The sequence below is a fragment of the Rattus norvegicus genome, chromosome 3, assembly GCF_021556685.1.
Source record: "Rattus norvegicus strain SHRSP/BbbUtx chromosome 3, alternate assembly SHRSP_T2T, whole genome shotgun sequence".
In the NCBI taxonomy this organism is placed as follows: Eukaryota; Metazoa; Chordata; class Mammalia; order Rodentia; family Muridae; genus Rattus; species Rattus norvegicus.
This window is the reverse complement of record NC_141536.1, coordinates 75336841-75360382: the sequence shown is the minus strand read 5'-3', so window position 1 is coordinate 75360382 and position 23542 is coordinate 75336841. Positions and strand designations below refer to the sequence as shown.

General features: G+C 37.6%; 2 protein-coding genes across 2 annotated transcripts; one reads left to right on the top strand and one right to left on the bottom strand.

Annotated features, from left to right (window-relative positions):
• The first annotated feature begins 4155 nt into the window (after window positions 1-4155).
• On the top strand, window positions 4156-5082 carry Or4c3 (olfactory receptor family 4 subfamily C member 3). The gene is given in 1 exon segment (NM_001000574.1): window positions 4156-5082. A coding segment is annotated over 1 exon segment (927 nt).
• A 7614-nt stretch (window positions 5083-12696) lies between these two features.
• On the bottom strand, window positions 12697-13626 carry Or4c52 (olfactory receptor family 4 subfamily C member 52). The gene is given in 1 exon segment (NM_001000363.1): window positions 12697-13626. A coding segment is annotated over 1 exon segment (930 nt).
• Window positions 13627-23542: the final 9916 nt, after the last annotated feature.

The following is a 23542-nucleotide window of genomic DNA, read 5'->3' as shown; positions in this document are numbered from 1 at the left end:
CTTTATGCTTTTATATATTTAAAATTTAATATAGGTAATAATGTGACATGTTGTCTTTGATGTCTGCTTACTTACGGGCAGCATTGGGCTTGTGAGATGTACTCTGATTATTTTTCACCTACAATTCATTTATTTTTATGTTCTATTCATTATGTTCTAATGTTATATAGGGTGTTGGTGGATGCCTGGGTTATTTCCTGAAGAACAGAGGTGGTGGATTCATAATTCCACTCAAGTTATTCTGACTTTACTTCCCTTGACCTTTTAGCATAATTCCCAGTAAAGATGTAGGTATCGGGCAGTCATTTTTGTCTCTGAGTGGGGTTGAAAACATGACACCTGCAGGGGTCCAGTCCCTGTGTCTAGAACAGGATATTCAACAAATGATGTGGATTTTTTGCTTCTCTTTCAGTGATCCCCTAAAAATTCTAACCACCAATATTAGAATTGGAAATATCCTAACTTTCTTTCCTTCATGACAATTTGTGAACTTTCTCTCTAGACACTAGAAGGATGTGAGAGATCTTAAGAGACAAACTAAAATTTCTTCCTTAGGAGATGGAATTATCTTCACAGGGATTAATTAAATGATAGCCTCCACACTGTCCTAACCTGTGACCAGAAGCTGCTTCTAATCTGGCTCCAGCAGTTGATCCTGTGGGGGTGGGGTGATTGTCCTCAGAGAGACAGAGAGCACATGGGGTTAATAATCCCTCTGCCATATTTCCACCTTATAAATAGCCCCTTTCAGTGGAAGGGGAAAGGTTTTCCTCTGAAACTCTGTGCATGGAAATTCTTCGTGTAAAGCAGACTGACCAAGCCACTTAACCCTTCCTTCTGTGAAACTTTTCTCCCTGGCCATTAGCAGCAATGTCATCTGACTTGCCAAAGCCACATGAAGCAGAAAGATGGACAGGGAACAGCACGGTATAAGGAAGGACCTAGGATCCAGTCATGGTTCTGCTTCAGATCTCCTACACAACTTTGAAATAACTGCTCTCTGAATCTCAAATCCATCGGGATGAAATGAGATTTTAAAAGTCATGTTCTTCAGCAAATGAAAGGGAAGTGGCTACACAGCGGATCATCGTGTTTTGTGAATGAATGGTTGACATTTTGGATCTCACATTTACTTTACTAATATCAGGAAGTTTTCAGCTCAGACAAATTTTGTTACTTGGTAACAATGATAAAGTGCTTGGCATCAGTGTAAAAAAAGTTTTACTCTCATCTAAGATTAGAAGAGATAGGAAACTGTAAATTTGAGATCATATGTCTGGGCTAACCTTGATGACGCTTTATGAACTTTTCCAGGATCTCCAGTCCATGATGTGGGGATGTGAGAAAACTTTGGCACTCCTGTGGTGTGCACAGATCCGGTCAGTGTAAGTTTTCTATGACCATTTTTTACTAGCATTTAAATTTTACCTATTTGGAGACAGAATCCTGCTCTGTTATTCTGCTGGCTTGGCACTCATCATACAGCTTAGGTTGACCTTGAACTCACAGCAAGCTCCTGTCTTAACATCTCAAGTACCAGGTTATAGGCATGAATTACTAAGACTAGCTTACAATATTTTTAAAACAAAAGACAAGAACATCCAGAATAAAAATACCCTGGGGCAGTATTAATACAATTCTCATGTTACATAGAATAATTGTATGGATAATCCAAACAGGAGAGTTCTTTTAAATGGTTTTAATAAATACTTTTTTCTACAGTCACAAATACAAATCAGAGATATAAGTCATCATGTCATTTTTAGTTTGGAGGATATTAATTTACTATTCATCTATATTTTGTATTATGCAGTGAATGTATTTTCTCTACCTTTTTCTTTCTGTATGAGAATAAAGATTAAGACATTTTTCACATTTCATGTTTACAAATTTGAAATGCCAGCCTACTGTGTGTTTTAGTTCCTTAAACCACACAAGAATTGTCCATGATATAGATGCTAATGATAATCACAGATATTAATTGTTAAATATTTATCACCTCCAGGTCCTTATATACACACAGCATAGCCTGCTTTCATGTCCGTGCTGCCACATTAGGTTGTTCTAGAGCTCTTTTATTTAAAATGTTAGCTCAGTTTTGAGCATGGAAATAACAATTACAAGCATACTTGCCTCAATTTTATAGATAAAAACATTAAGGCTTTGAGAAAGTGTACATTATCCATTGTTATAGTGAGCATGATTGCCAATGGCAAGAATCAAGTATAGAAGTATTAACTGACAATATCACATAGCCCAGTCCACAGATACTGTGGCAAGATTGCCTGGGAGCAAGGCTCAGATCTGCCACTAATTTGCTGTTTGTATTTCTCAAATAAAAAACTAAAGGGAGACACAAAGTGCAATAAAAATGCTCAAGACTATCCCAAAGTTACTGAGTGCAGTGTCCTGTTTTCTTTGTATACAGGTGAGAACTTACTCTGTGGGGATAATGTGGAAGTTAAATGAATATATTTTTTTCAACATATATAAATATATATTGGAAAGTGCTCAGGGGAGGATCATGCTGGTTTGATCTGCACTGCTGCTCTCTGGAGTTATGGCTAGAAAGGTTTGCCATATCAGACTTGTCACTTGTAGAAATTTATTGTCCTTGCAATAATGTATAGACAGCAAAGAGAGATGATTCCTGATTAGTACATGCTTTTTTTTCCTTGTAGGATTTCTTATACCTGACTGTCTCTTTCTGAGACTACACGGTTCTCCCTTAAATCTTTTTTTTTTTTCATCTTTATTAACTTGGGTATTTCTTATTTACATTTCGATTGTTATTCCCTTTCCCAGTTTCCAGGCCAACATCCCCCCAAACCCCCCTCCCCTTCTTTATGGGTGTTCTCCTCCCCATCCTCCCCCCATTACCGCCCTCCCCCCAACAATCACGTTCACTGGGGGTACAGTCTTGGCAGGACCAAGGGCTTCCCCTTCCACTGGTGCTCTTACTAGGCTATTCATTGCTACCTATGCAGTTGGAGCCCAGTGTCAGTCCATGTATATATTCTTTTCTCCCTTAAATCTTGTACTAAATATTATATATCTTTAGCAAGTGGGAAGTTTTAACTATTCAAAAAGACTTGTGTTTCTAGGTAAGAGAGTTGTGAACGCCTAGTGGCAGGTTTCTCAAAGCAAAAGCTGTAGTGGTCTAATATCATCGGGAGCATAGGAAGTATATAGGCATGTTCTGATGAACTAGACTGTCATTTATAGCCTGCTCAGCATCTGAGCTGGGTAACATAGTTCCTGTCTATAATCTCAACTTCAGGAAGGTTAAGACAAGAGGACTGTATAGCCTGGACTATGTTGTAAGACCCTATCTCAGAAAATGAAAACAAAGAAAGAAGTAGAGCATCGCAGAACACCTGATGTTTTTGTCCTTAGAGTTTTATGTTATTAATAGAGATTATTGTAGAATAGACTGAGATGTCCCAACAATTTAATTTACCTTTATAAATGCCAAGTCTGTCTTGTAGTCAGTAGAGGAAGTTGCGGCCTGTATCTAGGTGCATTTTAGCAAGATCAACGATAAGCAAAACCCAGAAGAATGTGTGAGCATGTGGGGGATGGTCAATTAGGTTGGTGTCCTGGACGTGATCCTGTCCAAAGCCTGGCGTGGGCGAGCACAGGAGAAAATGAACAGAAGAGAAGAGGAAAACATGCAAGTCTCCAACTGCAACCACATCTGGTTTCTCCCAATCTACTTCAGTTCCTCTTCTTCTTCTTTCTCCTCCCTCTCCTTCCTCTTCCCTCTCCCTCCCCCTTCCTCCTCCTTCTCTTCCTCTTCTTCATCTCTTCTTTTTTTCTCTCAAATTCAGGTATATTGACCTTGAAAATGGGCAGAAGTGCATGTCATTTAGAATCAGAAAAATTACTGACTATTAAAGGTTCAATCAGCTGTAAGCAAAGAAGCTGAGATCATGAGTTATTTGCAGCTAATAACTAGTGCTCAGGGGAGCAAAGGGCATATGATGATATTTAAGAGATAACAGAATAAATTAGTATACGATTTCTAAAAAAAACACTCTGAGAGAAAAGTAAAGTATTCAAAGGAAACCTTGCAACATTCCCATCTCCTGGAATTATTTTTCTTTTCATTTTATAGGCAACACTGCACCTACACATTCAGGATCCCTGGAGCCTATGGAAATACCACACAATATTACAGAATTTTTCATGTTGGGACTTTCCCAGAGGCCAGAGATCCAGAGGATTCTCTTTGTGGTCTTCTTGGTTATCTATGCAGTTACAGTTTTCGGCAACATGTTAATTGTGGTCACCATCACCTTTAGCTCCAGCCTGGCATCCCCTATGTATTTCTTCCTTTCCAATCTATCTTTTATTGACACCTGCTATTCTTCTTCTTTGGCCCCTAAACTCATTGCTGATTCCTTGTATGAGGGGACAACTCTTTCTTATGAGGGTTGCATGGCCCAACTCTTTGGAGCTCATTTCCTGGGAGGTGTTGAGATCATTCTACTCACAGTGATGGCCTATGACCGTTATGTAGCCATCTGCAAGCCTCTGCATTATACCACCAAGATGACCAGGCACCTTTGTGTTGTGCTGGTGGGGGTGGCTTGGCTGGGTGGCTTCCTACATTCATTGGTACAAATCCTTCTGATTTTTCAGCTGCCTTTCTGTGGTCCTAATGTAATCAATCACTTTGTGTGTGACTTGTATCCTTTACTGGAGCTGGCCTGCACCGACACATATGTCATTGGCCTGCTGGTGGTGGCCAACAGTGGTGTGATTTGCCTGCTGAACTTCCTCATGCTGGGTACCTCCTACATTGTCATCCTGCACTCCTTGCGTTACCACAGTGTAGAGGGGAGACGGAAAGCTCTGTCTACCTGTGGGGCTCACTTCACTGTCGTTGCTTTGTTCTTTGTGCCCTGTATATTTAGTTATATGCGTCCATCAACTACTTTATCTATAGACAAAAACATGGCAGTATTTTATGGTATTCTGACACCCATGTTGAATCCACTCATTTATACTCTGAGAAATGAAGAGGTGAAAGATGCCATGAGAAAACTCTTCACACGCATGGAAGCTACAGGTACCAGAGTTGTAAAGAAGGTAATAACGGTGATTCTGTTTCTCCAAGAGAAACAACTGAAGCTTGTCATTTTCTCCGCCAAATGTTACCTTAATCCATGTATTCTCCTCTACCCTCTAAGTTTTTATGGTTTATTGTGATTTTACTTAAATTGCACAGTTTTATTCTGTACAAGATATATATGACCTGAATTATCATTATTATTGTTTAGAAATAAGGAAACTCTCTCTGCTGTCTGATGTGGTTAATTGACTTATGAAAGTATTCTAGTTTCATCAATCAAAATCAGTTCTTCTTGACCCATTTTTACCCATTAGCTTAGGATTCTGTATTTTTTAAAGGTATTAATTGTGCATCTGAATAAACTGGGGAAATGCAAAGACAATTTGTTTTAAAGTATTATTTTACTAAATGAAATAGATAAGACTTTTAGAAAAAGAATTATCTTTCATGTTTTTCTTTTTACAGTCCAGTCGTTATCCCCCTCCTGGTCAGCGCTTCAACAGTTCCTCATCTCATTCCCCTACCCCCTCCAAGAGGATATCCCTATCCCTTACCCCATCCCACCCTAACCCACCAGGCCTCCTCACTCCCAGGGGTCTCACGCTTTTTGAGGGTTAAGGTACCTCTTCCCTCACCCATGAGAGTCTTTCACCTCCCATGTCTCTGGTACATTGTAGAGGGTCCCCCTACCTCCTTTCTCCTGAGGTTGCCCGTTTTCCATTCATTCTGTTGGCCCTCAGGGATTTACTCCTGCCCCTCCCCCCCACAAATACTTGATCATGTTTCCCTATTCTCTTCCCTCTATCCCCTCCCACTCAAGTCCCTGCCTCCCTCTACCCTGTGATAGGTTTCTTCTCCCTACCAAGTGGGGTTGAAACATTCTTACTTGGACCCTTAGGCTTGTTAATCTTGAGTTCTTTAGACTGTATCCTGGGTTTACTGTACTTTTTTTTAGCTAATATCCACTTAATAGTGAGTAAATACCATGCATGTCTTTTTGGGTCTGAGTTATCTCACTCAGGATGATATTTTCTTGTTCCATCCATTTGCCTGAAAAACTCATGATGTCCTTATTCTTTTTTTTTTTTTTGGTTCTTTTTTTCGGAGCTGGGGACCGAACCCAGGGCCTTGCGCTTCCTAGGTAAGCGCTCTACCACTGAGCTAAATCCCCAGGCCCATGTCCTTATTCTTAATAGCTGAATAATATTCCATTGTGTAAATGAACCAGATTTTCTCTATCCATTCTTTCTGTTCTGGGTTGCTTTCAGCCTCCAGCTATCACAAGTAAGGCCATTATGACCATAGTGGAGCCCGTGCCTCCATGGCATAGTAGGGCTAGATAAGACTTTTAGTGCAGTTTCAAAACATAGAAAGTCATTGCTCTTTAAATTGCAAGACAATTTGGGTCTGTATGATAATTAATTGAGCTATGGGAAAGTGAGGAAAGACACATCTGAAAAGCCTCCATGTGTAATCACACATGCATGCCTGTAAGATGGTGCGCATCACCATTCTTTGTGACACTGGCAGCAGGGCTTCCACACGCTCTCAGACAGGCCAAGGACATGGGCTTTGCAGACAGACCACAGTCTCAGTTCCTATGCTTATTACTGGGATGACCTTGATAATTGGTTCAAAGCTCATAAGTTTTTGATACATACCTTCAGAGTAAGGGTAAAGATATTTTATGTTTGCATGTCAGATCATGGTATATTTATCTAGATGAGACAGGTTTATTTCACTTAGAATTATCTCTTCCATGTCTACTTGTGTTATAGTGAGTGGCTACATTTTAGTAATATTAACAATGTACCTCAATAGACTCAGAGAACGATGAAGATAATTTATGTTTCAAAGTGATGTTTTACTAAGTGGTGCTTTGACATTTAAACTAGATAACTCAAATCATGTTTTTAACTGTCCTACAAATAGGAAAGTATTAACATGTTTGATAGTATGTCTACTTAGTCCCCATTAGGAATAGATTACTGCATTGTCTTCATTAGCTTGAAATAGATCCTGACTTTAGAGCAGAATTTTTTTTGAGAGAAATAGAGTGGAATTTCTATTTATTTATTATTATTTATTTACAATTTCTTACATCTATACAAAGTATTCTGATGACTCTCAGTTCATCCTTTTTTGTCTTTTTTTGATTCTTTCTCCTCTCCCCACTTGTCCCTTTCATAGATTAAGAACTTTTCTTTTGTGACTTATAACTATTATATATCCCAAGGGGTTCTTGTGTTCTGAAATATTTTACAGAAAAAGATTGAGTTTTTTTGTAACTTTGGAATTATGTATGTATGCATAAAAGTGTATGTGAGTGTATCTATCTACCAAGGAGTGTAGAGTATTGGATCTCTCTGGAGCTATAGATGGCTATGAGCTGCCTAACATGGGTGGTGGGAATTGCGTCAGTCCTATGTAAGAGCAGTATAAACTCTGAACTCCTGCACCATCTCTCTAGTCCCTGTGTCTGGAAATTTTAAAAAGCAGGACCATGTTGAATTCATCATTGTCTTGTTTAACAAAGCTTGATTATATGCTTTTAAAATTTTTACTCTTTATGGGTATGTAGACTTCATACTTGTAATAAATTTATCCTTTGTTTGATGCATAAACTGTGGTTTGATATATTGTAACATATTGACCTTTAGTTTTTGGTGTACATGCTAGGTAAATTTCTTTCACTAAACCCAACTATCCTAATAGAAAAAAAAGTTATAAATTAATAAAGAAGTTTTTCATTATCAGGAAAAATATTAAAAATTTGGTTTCAAGAATTAATAAAAGCAGGTTACTGTAGAATTGTCATTGCTTTATTCTCAAATGTATATATCTAATAAACTAGTGGTTGGAGAGTTTTAAGGACAAATACATGCTATTTGTTGTTTTTTTTACCATTTTGATATTAACTGTATGATGTAAAATATATACATCATATATGACATGAACCAATTATATATGATTGTTATCACATATTTTTGTGTATACTGATTATATATAGTTAGTTTTATATTATGAATTTATGTTGTAAGTGGGGTTTTGCATTCTATGAAAGTTCATGTAAAAATTGGACACAACTGGAAATTTAGATTTAACCCTAGAAGAGAATGTGTAGCCATTTCTGGGACATGAAAATAAAATTTGACTCTTGTTTCATGTGACCAAAAAGATGAATTTCAGATTGAAATCTACTGCATCTGAGAATTACTATTGGAAAATTGTTAGAAGATGATGTTTGAGAATACATTCATGATCTGAGCTAGAGAACAATTTCTGAGATGAGAAAGTGGATTAAGAAAACTAAGTGGCTACTTAATATATAAAATACATTCAATGATAACACACAAAAGCAAGTTGTGATATTTACAAACTATTTTGCAACCAACAAATGGAACATAAAGAATAATCATCCAAGGGAAAGGTAAAGTTAGCCAATAGCTAATCAGTCAAATATGGAAAGAAGAACTTACAGTTTATATATACATTGTCAAAGATGCCAAATTTCAGCTTAAGTCTAGACACATGAAATGTCAATGCTGCCAAAGATCAGCACTCTGCTAGTGACATAGTTTGTACAGAAAACCATCTGGTGGTATTTATTAAACATAGAAGTTAAGCCCTTTGATTTATTCAAAGATATTTCTTTTATTTAGAAAATCTCTTCATGCATGTGCATGCAGAACCATGTATAAATATGCTCATCACAGAATTGTCTTTTTGTAATAAATAGTAGATGGTTTTGTTACAAGCAGAAAAAAGATCAGTAGGGGACTGCTAAGACTGAAATAATCAAGCCAGGGAATGTTTCAATAATACACAACGGACATAATGAATTATTTTGTAGTCATTAAAAGAAAATTAAATTAGTTCTATATCCACTCCATAACTGGTCTGGAAAACAACATAGAGTAAAAAATACATTGAAGACAGATGTAGTTGCTTATGATGGTGCATGACTGTAATCCTAGCACTTAGGAGTAGACATAGGAAGACCTTGATTTTGAGACCAGCCTTGTTTACATAGTGTTTTAGTCAGGGTTTCTATTCCTGAATAAACATCATGACCAAGAAGCAAGTTGGGGAGGAAAGGATTTATTCAGCTTACACTTCCACATTGCTGTTCATCACCAAAAGAAGTCAGGACTGGAACTCAAGCAGGTCAGGAAGCAGGAGCTGATGCAGAGGCCATGGAGGGATGTTACTTATTAGCTTACTTCATTGGGCTTTCTCAGCTTGCTTTCTTATAGAATACAGGACCACCAGCCCAGGGATGACACCACCCACAAAGGGCCCTCCCACCCTTGATCACTAATTGAGAAAATGACTCATGAGGCATTTCTGCAAGGGAGACTCCTTTTCTGTGATAACTCCAGCTTGTATCAAGTGATACGCAAACCAGACAATACACATAGCCAGAACAAAAAAATCCAGAAACAAAACGAGCAAAGAAATGAACAAAGAAACAAAATGTGATGTGTGTGTATGTGTGTGTGTGTGTGTGTGTGTGTGTGTGTGTGTGTGTTAGTCATACTATTAATGTGAAATAACTAACAATATTTTTCTGTGGCTCATATTTTTGATTCAAAAAACATCGAAGGAATAATTATAAGACTCATCATATTATTTTCTTATTCAAGACACAGAAGAGCAGAGAATACCTTTTTATCTGTAAAACATATTCATGTGTGATTGTTAGAAGTGGAAAAATCAAATTAAAGAGTCATGGCACTCATAAGAATGGTGCCTATTGATAGTCAGAAAATGATGATTTCTCTCTCTAAACAAGGCATTTTGGTGCTGGAGAGATGGCTCAGAAGTTAAAAGCAATTACTCTTCCAATTGGTTTATGTGGTAACTCTTAGCTGCCTGTAACTCCAGTTCCAGGGGATCCAAATCCCCTCTTATGGTGTCTTCAGGCACTAGGCATCTCTCTCTCTCTCTCTCTCTCTCTCTCTCTCTCTCTCTCTCTCTCTTTCACACACACACACACACACAGAGACACACACACATACACACACACATTACATATGCTTACATTCAGGCACTAACACATACGCATAAAATAAAAAAAAATCAATCTTTAAAAACCCAAGACATTCTTTCACAAGTTTGCTCCCAGTCCCAAGAATTCCCTGTGTCTCCAGACATTGCAGTACACCTGCATTCATCTTGTCTGGTTAGTCTTCTCAATAATCCTGTCCATGCACTACCTCCGTGATTTCTTTGCTATTCAACCATTTTTTCTCTCTACTCTTCAATTATTGTTTCTTTAACATTAGCTATGGCCAATAAGTTTAAGTTCCGCTGGCCTAAAAGGTGGTAACTATGCTCTAGGGATAAATTATTCCATTGACCAGTTTAACAAGGCATCCTAGGCATATGACCCTTTCATATCCTGGTTCCTTGTCCAAAATTAAGCATCCATCCTTAGGCCATGCCCAGTAAAAGGAGAGAGGATAGGAGAGGAATAACAGCTGGCAGTAACTGGAGCTTGGTTCACGATAGATAGGGAAAATGAAAGAGTAAAGACTTGAAATATAGTTAACTTCACTTTTAAGTTTTGTGGAAAATATACCAGTGAATATAAAGAGAATAACCTAATTTCAAATTTATACACAACACTTTTATGGCCTAAAAATCTACTTAAAACAGAATTTTCCCCATCTATTTAATCATTCTCTTACAAAGTGAGTTTAGATTTCAAATAAATATGAAAGTGAATGCAAGTTTCTAAGTGTTTCTTTATTTCTTTTCCTTTCCTTTTCTTTCTTTTCCTTTCCTTTCCTTACTTCCTACTTTCACCATTGTTTTGCAATTGCTCTGCATTTTTAGCCATGTCTCATGTGAAAGCAAGCTTGCCTACAAAATGTGCTGAAAATTAAAGCTCAATAGATTCAAAGAGGATACTTTAGGCTGGAGAGATGGCTCAGTGACTAAGAACACTGGCTGCCTTTCCAGAGGGCCCGGGTTCAATTCCCATGACTCACATGGTGGCTCAAAAGTATCTATAACCCCAGTCCTTGACACATGATGCACTTATCTGGCCTCTGAAATCAACAGGTTTGCACGTTATAACCAAACATACATATAAAAAATACATCTATCTATCTATCTATCTATCTATCTATCTATCTATCTATCTATCTATAAATGAACAGGAATAATAAATGAATAGATGAATAAATAAAAGACCATTTCAAAGACTGTAGGACATTTAAGACACCTGTAAGACATTAGCTTGTGTCTATTCAGTGGAATTGAGTAAAAAGTTTGCTGTTGCTTCAGTAGAACATTTAAAAAACTCTTAAGTTGAGGAAAATAGAACGTATATTTCATGTGTATGACTTTTTCTCCCTTATTCTAACTTTACTGTCTAACATTAAAACACCAACACTAGTGCTGATCTATATTGTACCAGTCGATAGTCAAGCTTGGAGGGAGAGGGCTTCATAAGCCTAAACCCCTAACTTAGGTGCTAGTGATAGTTGATGGATTCTGGGGAAGGGAAAGACAGTGTTTTTATAAGGGTGTGGCCTCTGGGAGGTCAACCATTCTTCAGTGGATGTCCCCATACCTATGAATATACAAGATAAACACACACACACACACACACAAAAATTCTATCTCTCTATATATAAATATAATGTGTGTATGTGTACAGGCAGCATAAATTTGACTGAAAAAAGGACATGAAATTAGGGGCATCAGGAGGTTGGAGTGGATCCGAATAGAGTGCATGGTAAATACAGTCGAAATATGTTACATGATATTCATTATTTTCACATTAAATAAAATAATTGTTTAAAATTTCGACACTTTACCCTCATATATATCTGCCTAACAAAAATATTAAAAATTGTATTTTATGAGCACATTGGTAAGTGATGAATACAGTTTACATTGAATTTAATGGTATTTACTTATTTTTCTTATCTTAAAGAAATTAAGCATTATGGGAATATCTAGATTTATTGTGGCCTCTTCATGCTACTCCTACCTGTTATAATTTGTCAGTATAATTCACTTACACATACTACTTGTACATATTTCAAAATTCTTTGACGTCCACATATGAGTGAGTATATGCAGTATTTGCCTTGTTGGTCCACCTGCCTGCCATCATTGCCACAAATGCTAGGATTCCATTCATGTTATGGTTGACTAATATTCCAATATAAAATAAACTATAGTTCTTAATTAGAAGTATGGTGTATATTAGTAGAATAATGGTCACAGAGGATAGAAAAGTTAGGAAAAAGGAAAAATTGGTAAAGTCAGCCAATGGGTATAAAGATACATTTATGAAGGAATGAGTTCTAAGTAGAGGGGGTAGCCAGGTTCAGAACACTTTTTAATTTATTTTATGAAGAACAAAAAGAAAGGAGTTAAAGAATCTCAACACAATGGATGATACATTTTAATGGGGTGGAAAATTTGCTACATTGATTTGATTACGGACTTCGTTTACATATATTATGAGACTGCACATCACCAATTAAACCTTGAAGCAGAAGAAAATTGACTATCTTAAATTTTATTCATTTCAGAAAGAGAAGAAATGTCCATAAAATTGCATTAGACATTGTTTCTAAATATACAAATCACCAGATTTACTTATCATGAACTTTCCTCATTTGACCCCAGAGCTTCTTCATAACCCTTTTGACTTCCTCATTTCTGAGGGTATAGATTAAAGGGTTCAGCATAGGTGTCACTAGGGTGCAAAACACAGTTACAGCTTTGTCAGTGGGGAAGGAGGTCATGGGCCTTAGGTACAGGTAAGAACAAGGTACAAAGAATAAGACAACAACAGTGACATGAGAGGCACAGGTAGACAGAGCTTTGCGACGCCCTTCTGAACTGTGATTCCTCAGGGAGCGAAGGATGACCACATAGGAAACAACCAGCATAGAGAAAGTAAGCAAACACAGTGACCCACTGTTGGCAGCGATCAGGGGCCCCAGAGTGTGTGTGTCAGTGCAGGCCAACTCCAGGAGTGGTATTAAATCACACATAAAATGGTTGATGATATTGGGACCACAGAAGGGTAACTGGGCCATAAATAAAGTTTGTATTGCTCCATGGATGAATCCTAAGATTACAGCAGCACCCACTAGGAATATACACACAGGTCGGCTCATGATGGTCATGTAGTGCAAGGGCTTGCAGATGGCTACATAACGATCATAGGCCATAGCAATCAACAAGATGATTTCATCAGCAGCAAAAAAATGCTCAGCAAAAAGTTGAGTCATGCAGCCATTGAAGGATATGGTGCTCTTCTCAGAGATTAAGTCATAGATCATTTTGGGTGCTATGGAAGAAGAGTAGAAACCATCTATGATGGACAAGTAGGACAAAAAGAAGTACATGGGAGTAGCCAGGGCTGGACTGATGAAGATGGTGACTGAGATGAGCATGTTACCTGCCAGTGTGATCAAGTAGATTATTAAGCACACAATGAATAAGAGTTTCTGCAGGTCTGGGTCTTGGGTCAAGCCCAGGAGGATGAATTCTGTGACATTGCTCATCCTTTCCATTAATTTACTATAGCTTTGTGGGTATAGTCATCTGAAAAGAAACCATAGGGTGTCTCAGTAATGATATTTAAAATGACAAACTGAAATACTCCATCATCTTATTACTGCTGGACCTTGAGATCTTTGTAGCTGCACTTCTGCTAACCTCTACAGACAGTAACACATCCCATGCAGTCATAAAAATCAGATTGGATAAGTTGGATTATTCCTAGTGGATTTTCATGAAATAGTGATAGGACCTTAGAAATACTACAAGAACTCTTGGGTTACTTGTCCAGTCCCTGCATGAGTAATTTCACACTGCCTTATTATATCCTGTTTTGTTCTGCTTGGCTGTCATCACTTGGAGGTTTGCTGTTTTCTGAAGAGGAAATGGAGAGGAAGTGGAGCTTGTCAAAACGGCAGGTTGTAGGGAGGTAGGATGAGTGGAGGGAAGGGAAACTGGTTGGGATGTATTGACTGAGAGAAGAATCTATTTTCAAGGAAGGAGGAGGAGGAGGAAGAAGAAGAGGAGGAAAAAGAGGAAGAGGAGGAGGAGAAGGAGAAGAGGAGGAGGAAGAAGAAGTGCAAGTGGAAGAGGAAGACGAAGAGGAAGAGGAAGAGGAAGAGGAAGAGGAAGAGGAAGAGGAGAAATTCAACTCTCATTGATTACACAGGAAACTTCCAGATTCTAACAAGTCTCAGACATGGCTTCATTGGGTTTTTGTAGGGTAAATATAATCAACATCACAATTATTTTGAAGTTACATTTGTCTAATGTGGTTTCACAAACACCAATATTCTATGAAATTCATCTGTGTACACCATACTAAAGAAATAAATCTTCTTCAAATAAAAGCACCTATACTCTGTGGCCTATTATTCCTCTCTATCAAATGAATGCCTGCACCTAAAGACAGCCACAGCTAAAACTGACCTTTTTTCCTTCTGAATGTCAAGAACACACCTTTATTACACCTGTTTTAGCATAATCCATTTCATTTTATAGCTACAGGTTTCATGCCCAATTCACATCCATTCTTTCAGGTTCCTTCATCTATATCTTTGAAAGTGTACATGTAAGTGGTACAAAGTCTGCTTAGTACCACTTATTAAACACATTAAATAAAATGTGTTTGAAATTAAACTTCTATCATGTCTAGTGACATGTTCACTGTTAAGCCAAACTCTGCTTTACACTAACGTTTGCAAATGAAATAATTTAGATTAAGGTCACTCTATACTTATTGACAAGACATAAGTGAGAGGTTTAGCTACTATAGTAAGCTGTTTCCTTTTGGGGATAACTTCAGTCAAAATAACATGAATTTATAGTTTTCACTGCCAAGTGCTATAAAATTTGAAGATATACAGCAGTGTGTTCTTTTAAATGTACTATATGTGGCTTTTCCAGAGCTATCAATGTTGTGATTTAAATCTTCCTCTGCCCCATTTCCCCTCTTTACACATTATCTGCAAAAAAATCAATCCATACAATTTTTACAACTTTGGTTACAAAGCTCATAATCGGGACCTATGACCAACAAAAAGGAGGAAATCGCTTTTGGCTTTCAGGGTGGCTAAGTCCCGGAGTACACCTGTTATGTTAAGTGTTCCTCTATGTGGGGCTTTGTCGCTAATAATTCTCAATGAGTTTAATTCATTCACAAGCCATAATTTCAAAGTGACTGTGTGGAAATTATGAAGGGGAAAAACTACGAGTGGTTACAGACAGAAATGTTCATAATCAGTGTACATGTAAGATTCTTTAGAAGCGCCTTCTTTCTCAATACTATCTGATTTAGATAAATTTCAGAAAGTATTTTTTATAGTAAGTTGTGTTACATTTATTTGTTTTCATAGAAAACATTAAACCTTAACTGGTATAAAACTACAGGGTCTCTTTTGTGAGAAGTTGTCTGAGTCAAGTTAATCTGCTTACAAATTTGGAGGAAAAGCTGTAGTTTACACTGACCTGGGTCTAGTTGCTTGTGGATTCCTCTGTTTGTAGATTGAATACTTCATTGCTTCTTTCCTCTGGGACTATACAGCAGGGCATTCAGTGGACTCTATAAGCTGACATTGGAATTACTATTTTTCCAGACATTTCTCCAATTTAGATATTAATGTCCATTTGGTTACAACTGTGAGTTGAGATTACCTCCCAAAATAAGCTAAGGAACAGCTTGTTGTGAGGTTTTGTAATTCTAGGACCCAGTTCTTACTACCTTTCTCTGTTTTATTATCAAGTTCAAACTAAATGAAAACATTCGAACAAGAAAATATCACCATATTCAAACAAAAAACAGTCAAGTGAATATATCAACTTGTTTTTTCTTTCTATATTTGGCTTATGCTTTGCTTTCTAGGAGTCCACGAGCACTGTTTCAAAAGAAGTCCTTTTATTTTAACTCAACTTCCCCTTTATCTGTCTCCTTAGACACCTACCAACATCAACAGCAATAGCTCCTAAACAAATCTTCACTTTGTTGACATATGATTGCTTCTGTTGCTGCTCACTGACCACTCCCCATCTCTTTGATTCTTTCTTCTTTGATCCTAAATAAACCTTAAATCAGGGATTCTCTTGGGGCTGCCCAAGACTATTGGAAAACACAGATATTTAAATTAGGATTCATAACAGTAGCAAAATTACAGTTATAAATTAGCAATGAAAATAATTGCAGGGTAGAGGGTCACCACAATATAAGCAACTGTTGGTTGCTCATAAAGGGGTGCAGCATTAGGATGGTTGAGAACCTATGCTTTTAAATAGACTTCCACAGTCTGCAGAATCTGGTCATGCTTTGGCCTCTCAAATACCCAAAGGATTGGTATTAGTCTCTGTGGAAGTCTTTGCCAAGGCAGCAGTCAAGATCTCTTGCTTACTCCTACTTGGTACCCTCAAAGATCATTAGCAGTGGCTAATTTTAGAAATTCAGCTGGCATTAAGTAGGCATCTAAGTTGTAATTTAGATTGAGATGAATTATAAGACTTTGAAAATTTCTTTCTGGGGCTTGTTTGCTGATTGTGATATTGTTGAACCTGGTATAGAAATGGAAATGTTCTGATTGCACTCATTTATTTTTTAAAAAACCAGCAAATGGCTGAGAGATTAAATGGAAGGATTTCTAGCACCAAAGATTGTGTAGAAATTAAGCATTAGAATGGCCACATTCTTTTAATGTAATTATGTATGTGACACATTATGAGTCTGCTGGCAGAGGATGTTGGCACTCAGACTTCAGTACTATGCTCTAGATCAGTAACCACTGAGAAAGGCACACAGGTAAGTAATTGAGTAAAAATACCCTGAGAGTTAAGGGACAGAAGCAAGAACATTCTACTACACTCTCTCCTCCAGGCTCTGTGGAGATAAAGAGCTCACTGCAACTTTACGTGGAATCTTTTCTTAGCATTCTTTGAATTTAAATGAAATCAGCAGATAGTCTCGAATTCCAGGACTAGCACAGCAAAGCAGATCCTTTAGTTCCATGGTCAGCAGTCCTCAATTTTATTGATTGGTCGTTTTTGCCTGTTTTTGAGCCTTTGTTTGCTACCAACCTGACTCATGGATCCCTCTTACTTTTTAATCTTCTAAAGTCATTAATGTATGGTTCTGTATATATTTTACACATGCATATACACATAAATCCATAGAATGGTGTTTCATCCCATTTAATTACAGAATTCAGTGACATTAACCACATTCAAATTACTGTAAGCCACCTTGACCATCAATTTCTAGGAAACTTTCTTATTTTTCTATTTCTTAAGTAGTTATTTACTTATCCTTCATTTTCGTAGGTCCCTGACAACTACTGTGCTAATTTCAGTCCACCTAGGAGTAAAGTATATTTAAATAACACAGGTCCTGTTCTTTACATATATATATATCCTTTGTGGTATCGTGGTGTCGGGGTTGAAATCATGGCCTTGTTGAAAGGATACAAGTCTTTTGTCCTCAAGCTTCATATACGACCTCCTTGTGTATGTCCTATTTCATCTAGAATACTGACTTTTAGGTTAGTTTAGGTTAAAGTACATTCCAGAGTTTGATTACTGTTTGAGCTTGACCTAGTAATAAAAAGGTCTCCTGTGAGAGGCAGTATGAGAAGCAGATGGATTTACAGATCAATTGATTTTTTAAAAACAAAAATGTTTCATTTTAAATAAGATAACTCAGATTCAAAAGGACAAAATGTTTCACTCACATGTAGGGCTTCAGTATATTGATACATATGTATATAAGAGACAACTGTAGTTATAGTGTATGAAATTGGACAGGAGATCACAAAAGGACAAAAGAGATAGATGTTGAGGAAGCCTGGGGGAGCAATCTGGCAAAGGTGACCTGAAAGCAGAAAGCAGACTGAGGAGTAGAAGGATGTGAAGGGAGGCCTCTGTGCTAGGAGTATGAGGGGAGAATCACAGGAACAAGCTGTGTTTACAATGCCACAGTGGAAGCACATACTGTGTATGCCAATCGAATTGAGAGAAAATAATAAGATCATTAAGTGTTTTTGAATGATAAGATGTCACAGGCAGGTTAAAAGTCAGTCATTGATCAGAGAAGATATTTGCAGTCTATCCTGAAGCTAAAAACAGTGAAATACAAGAAACATGTCTACAAAGAGCAAAGCAAAGCTAATCAACCAACAGATACAGCGACAAATAGATGAAGGCATTAATAGTTCATGGATGCAAATATGATAAACATATATTATCATAAGACCAATATATTTGACAGTGCGAGTGATATCAAAGATGAGGCCTGGCTGGCTTCTCACACTGCTCATGACATAGCAACTACAAGGAGTAGTTTGATGGTGTCTATTTATTAAAAATAAAACTTAAATGTTTCATTTTCTTAAAGATTTTTAGAAAACTTTCCCATGAGTGTGTCATGGAAACATGTAAAATTATGTTTGGTAATAAAACACATTTTTGGTGATAAAACAGAAATAATTAGGTAGGCGATTTCTTCAATATCATATAGCCCATATGATGGATTATTTTATAGTAATGAAGATGAAATCAGATCTGTGTTCACCAATAGTGACTGTTCTTGAAGACAATATAGATTCAAACAGAACTTGAAGGTTGATGAACTGCTGTTCATCCTGGTACATGACTGTATTCCCAGCACTTGGGAGCACAGGTAGGAAGATCGTAAGAATGGAGCACACACCCAGACTCTGGCCAAAGCCAAACCAAGAACAAAGCCAGGCCAAAAATGAAATGAGCAAACTAATTAACAAAGAAACAAAAGCCCTGAAATATATAAATTTACTGTCAGTAAGCAGTATTTCTGTGTATATGTAATGTGGCATGTATTTGTGCATGTGAAGGTAGTTGCTATATTTTCAAAGAGAATTAGAAGAATATGCTCACATTCACAACTATATTTTCTTTATTCAAGAGACAAAAAGCAGAGCAGACTTTTACTTATTATAACTTCATTGTAGATTGATATTCACAAATAATCACTAAAATGGAAAAATAAAAGTAAATAGACACATTACTCATGAGAATGATGCTTGTTTATGTTTTGTGGAAAATATACTGGGCAATAAAAAGACAACAGTTATATTTGAAATTTTTATTCCACATTATTCTATGGTCAAGGAAATGTGCTTAAAACAGTTTTTCTTTTTCACATCTTGAATCTTATCCATCAACGGGAGGATTTCTTTTCCTCCTCCTCCTCCCCCTCCTCCCCCTCCTCCTCCTCCCCCTCCCCCTCCCCTCCCCCTCCCCCTCCCCCTCCCCCTCCTCCCCTTCTCCTCTTCCTGCTGCTGCTTTTTCTCCTCTTCATTTTCGGTTGAAGGCTGTTACTATGAGCCTCCATAGGTTGGCATGCTATTCTGAGTCTTCAGAAAGACAATACTTTATTTTTAATTCTTTTCTCCTGTCTTTTTTGAATGCTGGGCAGAGTAAGTATGCTCTCTGATATACTGGGCTTCCTTACTCTTTCTCTAATGTTCCCCTCTCTAACATGTGGCTGGTCTCCCTTCTAGCTTAATCCAAATGGCATGTTTTTTCTCCTTCTCATCTCCCCTTTTTGAGGAGCTAACAACATTTATGGCTTGCTACCCTGGGTTTGTCTTTTAAGCTCCAATAAAATTGTCTTCTTGTTAAAAAAGACAGTGAATAAAAGTATAAGAAATTGGCTTATTTTGCTTACATGCAGGAGAAGCAGTGTGCAGGTTCATAAAGCAGAAAGGCTTTATGTTACAGAAACTTTGACTTGAGTTCTACCTAATCCCAGCTTTAGTTCAACAACTTTAAAGCAAATTTTAGTTAATATTTAACTAAATTTTTTATCACAAAATAACATTATGAGCTAATGTACCTGTAATTAGCATGAATTGGTATTTTATAAACATGGCATTTCCTTCACATCATTATAATAATGATCATCACCATTAACATCATATCACTCTTTAAAGAAAATTTTTATTTTACATTTTGAGAATTTCATACATAAAAATACTGTATCTCCATCATTTTTATCTCCCCCCTCTTATATCCCTACCTATGTTCTTGCTTTAAATTCATGACATCATCTTTAATTACTGTTACATACATGTTTAATATAATCTAGTGAGTCTAATTAATGTTGCCTGTATGTAAAAACATCTATATCTTGCTTTACCTTACTGTGTTTTTTTTTATTTGCTTTTGTTTGGGAACTAAGATTAGATCTTTAAAAGAAGTGAGTTTGATTTGTAATTCTTATAAAAAGTTTTATTCAATTATTTATGTATTCATTTTACCTCCCAATATCAGCCCCCTCTCTTTCCACTATCCCCTCATGCAGATCCTCCTGCCATTCCTTTTTCCCCTTCTCCTTTCAGAAGGGGGAGGGCCCCTCCCTCTTTATCACTCCACCCCTATCGAGTCACTGCAGGACTCTCTCAGTAGGCCACAAAAGGCAGGCCAGCTAGGGGAACAGGATCCATAGGACAACAGTTTCACAGACAGTCTCACTCCTACTGTTGGGGAACCCACATGAAGACAATGCTGAAAACCATATTGTTCCTTTCAAATGTTTACAACATGGGCATTCATGGGAAATCGTAGCATGGCATCCGTTCTTTTCAATGTCCTATATTTGGTGTAAAGTCTGAAAACACGGGAGTTGCTGGCAGCAAAAGATATTCCAATCCCAGTGTCAGACATATTTCTGAGCTCCCCACAGAAGCCACAAGATTAGCACAGAGGGAAACCTGGTCCCAATTTTTTCTTTTCACTTTTCCCCCCATGAATGCCTTCTTACATTACAAAAAAAAACTGTATATTGTCACACATGCAGAACGATGGATTGTACTATGGCATTTTTACACATGCTTTCTTCTCATGTGTCCCCTCCCTACTGCTCTTTATCCTCCCTTTTCTTAAATTGCTGCTCTCCCTCCTCTCCAGGCCCATGGACTGCACCTGGTTTATGCTCATATTTATTCCGTTGAAAACTTTGAACTCAAGTTTTTGTTTTAACAATATTTTGAATTGGCATATGTTTATTGTAGACAGAACAGGATGCCATAAGACATTCCCATTTGAGTGTATTGTGTACTTTCAACATACTAACCCTGTAATCCCCCTCTCTCCTCTTTGTCTAGAGAGTGCTTTATACTCATATCATACATTGATAAACAAATGATTTTACGCATCTGTATGTATGTATGTATGTATGTATGTATGTATGTATGTATGTATGTATCTATCTATCTATCTATCCATCTATCTATCTATCTATAACACCTAGCTTCATAAATGAGAGAAACATGTGGTCTTTCTTAATTTGCATAATATGATTATTTTCTGCTGGTTCTATTTCTTATAAATAACATAACTTCTTTATCACTAAAATATTCCACTGTCTAAATAAATCACATATTACTTTCTTGATTTTTGATCATATGGTGTGATCATATGCACTGACCACTAGCCTCTCTCTCTCTCTCTTTTTTTTTTTTTATTAACTTGAGTATTTCTTTTTTTTTTTCTTTTTTCTTTTTTTATTAACTTGAGTATTTCTTATATACATTTCAAGTGTTATTCCCTTTCCCGGTTTCCGGGCAAACATCCCCCTCCCCCCTCCCCTTCTTTATGGGTGTTCCCCTCCCTATCCTCCCCCCCTTGCCGCCCTCCCCCCAACAGTCTAGTTCACTGGGGGTTCAGTCTTAGCAGGACCCAGGGCTTCCCCTTCCACTGGTGCTCTTACTAGGATATTCATTGCTACCTATGAGGTCAGAGTCCAGGGTCAGTCCATGTATAGTCTTTAGTTAGTGGCTTAGTCCCTGGAAGCTCTGGTTGCTTGGCATTGTTGTACATATGGGGTCTCGAGCTTCTTCAAGCTCTTCCAGTTCTTTCTCTGATTCCTTCAACGGGGGTCCTATTCTCAATTCAGTGGTTTGCTGCTGGCATACGCCTCTGTGTTTGCTGTATTCTGGCTGTGTCTCTTGGGAGAGATCTACATCCGGCTCCTGTCGGCCTGCACTTCTTTACTTCGTCCATCTTGTCTAATTGGATGGCTGTATATGCATGGGCCACATGTGGGGCAGGCTCTGAATGGGTGTTCCTTCAGTCTCTGTTTTAATCTTTGCCTCTCTATTCCCTGCCAAGGGTATTCTTGTTCCCCTTTTAAAGAAGGAGTGAAGCATTCACATTTTGATCATCCGTCTTGAGTTTCATTTGTTCTAGGCATCTAGGGTAATTCAAGCATTTGGGCTAATAGCCACTTATCAATGAGTGCATACCATGTGTGTTTTTCTGTGATTGGGTTACCTCACTCAGGATGATATTTTCCAGTTCTGACCATTTGCCTACGAATTTCATAAAGTCATTGTTTTTATAGCTGAGTAATATTCCATTGTGTAGATGTACCACATTTTCTGTATCCATTCCTCTGTTGAAGGGCATCTGGGTTCTTTCCAGCTTCTGGCTATTATAAATAAGGCTGCGATGAACATAGTGGAGCACGTGTCTTTTTTATATGTTGGGGCATCTTTTGGGTATATGCCCAAGAGAGGTATAGCTGGATCCTCAGGCAGTTCAATGTCCAATCTTCTGAGGAACCTCCAGACTGATTTCCAGAATGGTTGTACCAGTTTGCAATCCCACCAACAATGGAGGAGTGTTCCTCTTTCTTCGCATCCTCGCCAGCATCTGCTGTCACCTGAGTTTTTGATCTTAGCCATTCTCACTGGTGTGAGGTGAAATCTCAGGGTTGTTTTGATTTGCATTTCCCTTATGACTAAAGATGTTGAACATTTCTTTAGGTGTTTCTCAGCCATTCGGCATTCCTCAGCTGTGAATTCTTTGTTTAGCTCTGAATCCCATTTTTAATAGGGTTATTGGTCTCCCTGCAGTCTAACTTCTTCAGTTCTTTGTATATTTTGGATATAAGGCCTCTATCTGTTGTAGGATTGGTAAAGATCTTTTCCCAATCTGTTGGTTGCCGTTTTGTCCTAACCACAGTGTCCTTTGCCTTACAGAAGCTTTGCAGTTTTATGAGATCCCATTTGTCGATTCTTGATCTTAGAGCATAAGCCATTGGTGTTTTGTTCAGGAAATTTTTTCCAGTGCCCATGTCTTCTAGATGCTTCCCTGGTTTTTCTTCTATTAGTTTGAGTGTATCTGGTTTGATGTGGAGGTCCTTGATCCACTTGGACTTAAGCTTTGTACAGTGTGATAAGCATGGATTGATCTGCATTCTTCTACATGTTGCCCTCCAGTTGAACCAGCACCATTTGCTGAAAATGCTATCTTTTTTCCATTGGATGGTTTTGGCTCCTTTGTCAAAAATCAAGTGCCCATAGGTGTGTGGGTCTTCAGTTCTGTTCCATTGGTCTATCTGTCTGTCTCTGTACCAATACCATGCAGTTTTTATCACTATTGCTCTGTAATACTACTTGAGTTCAGGGATAG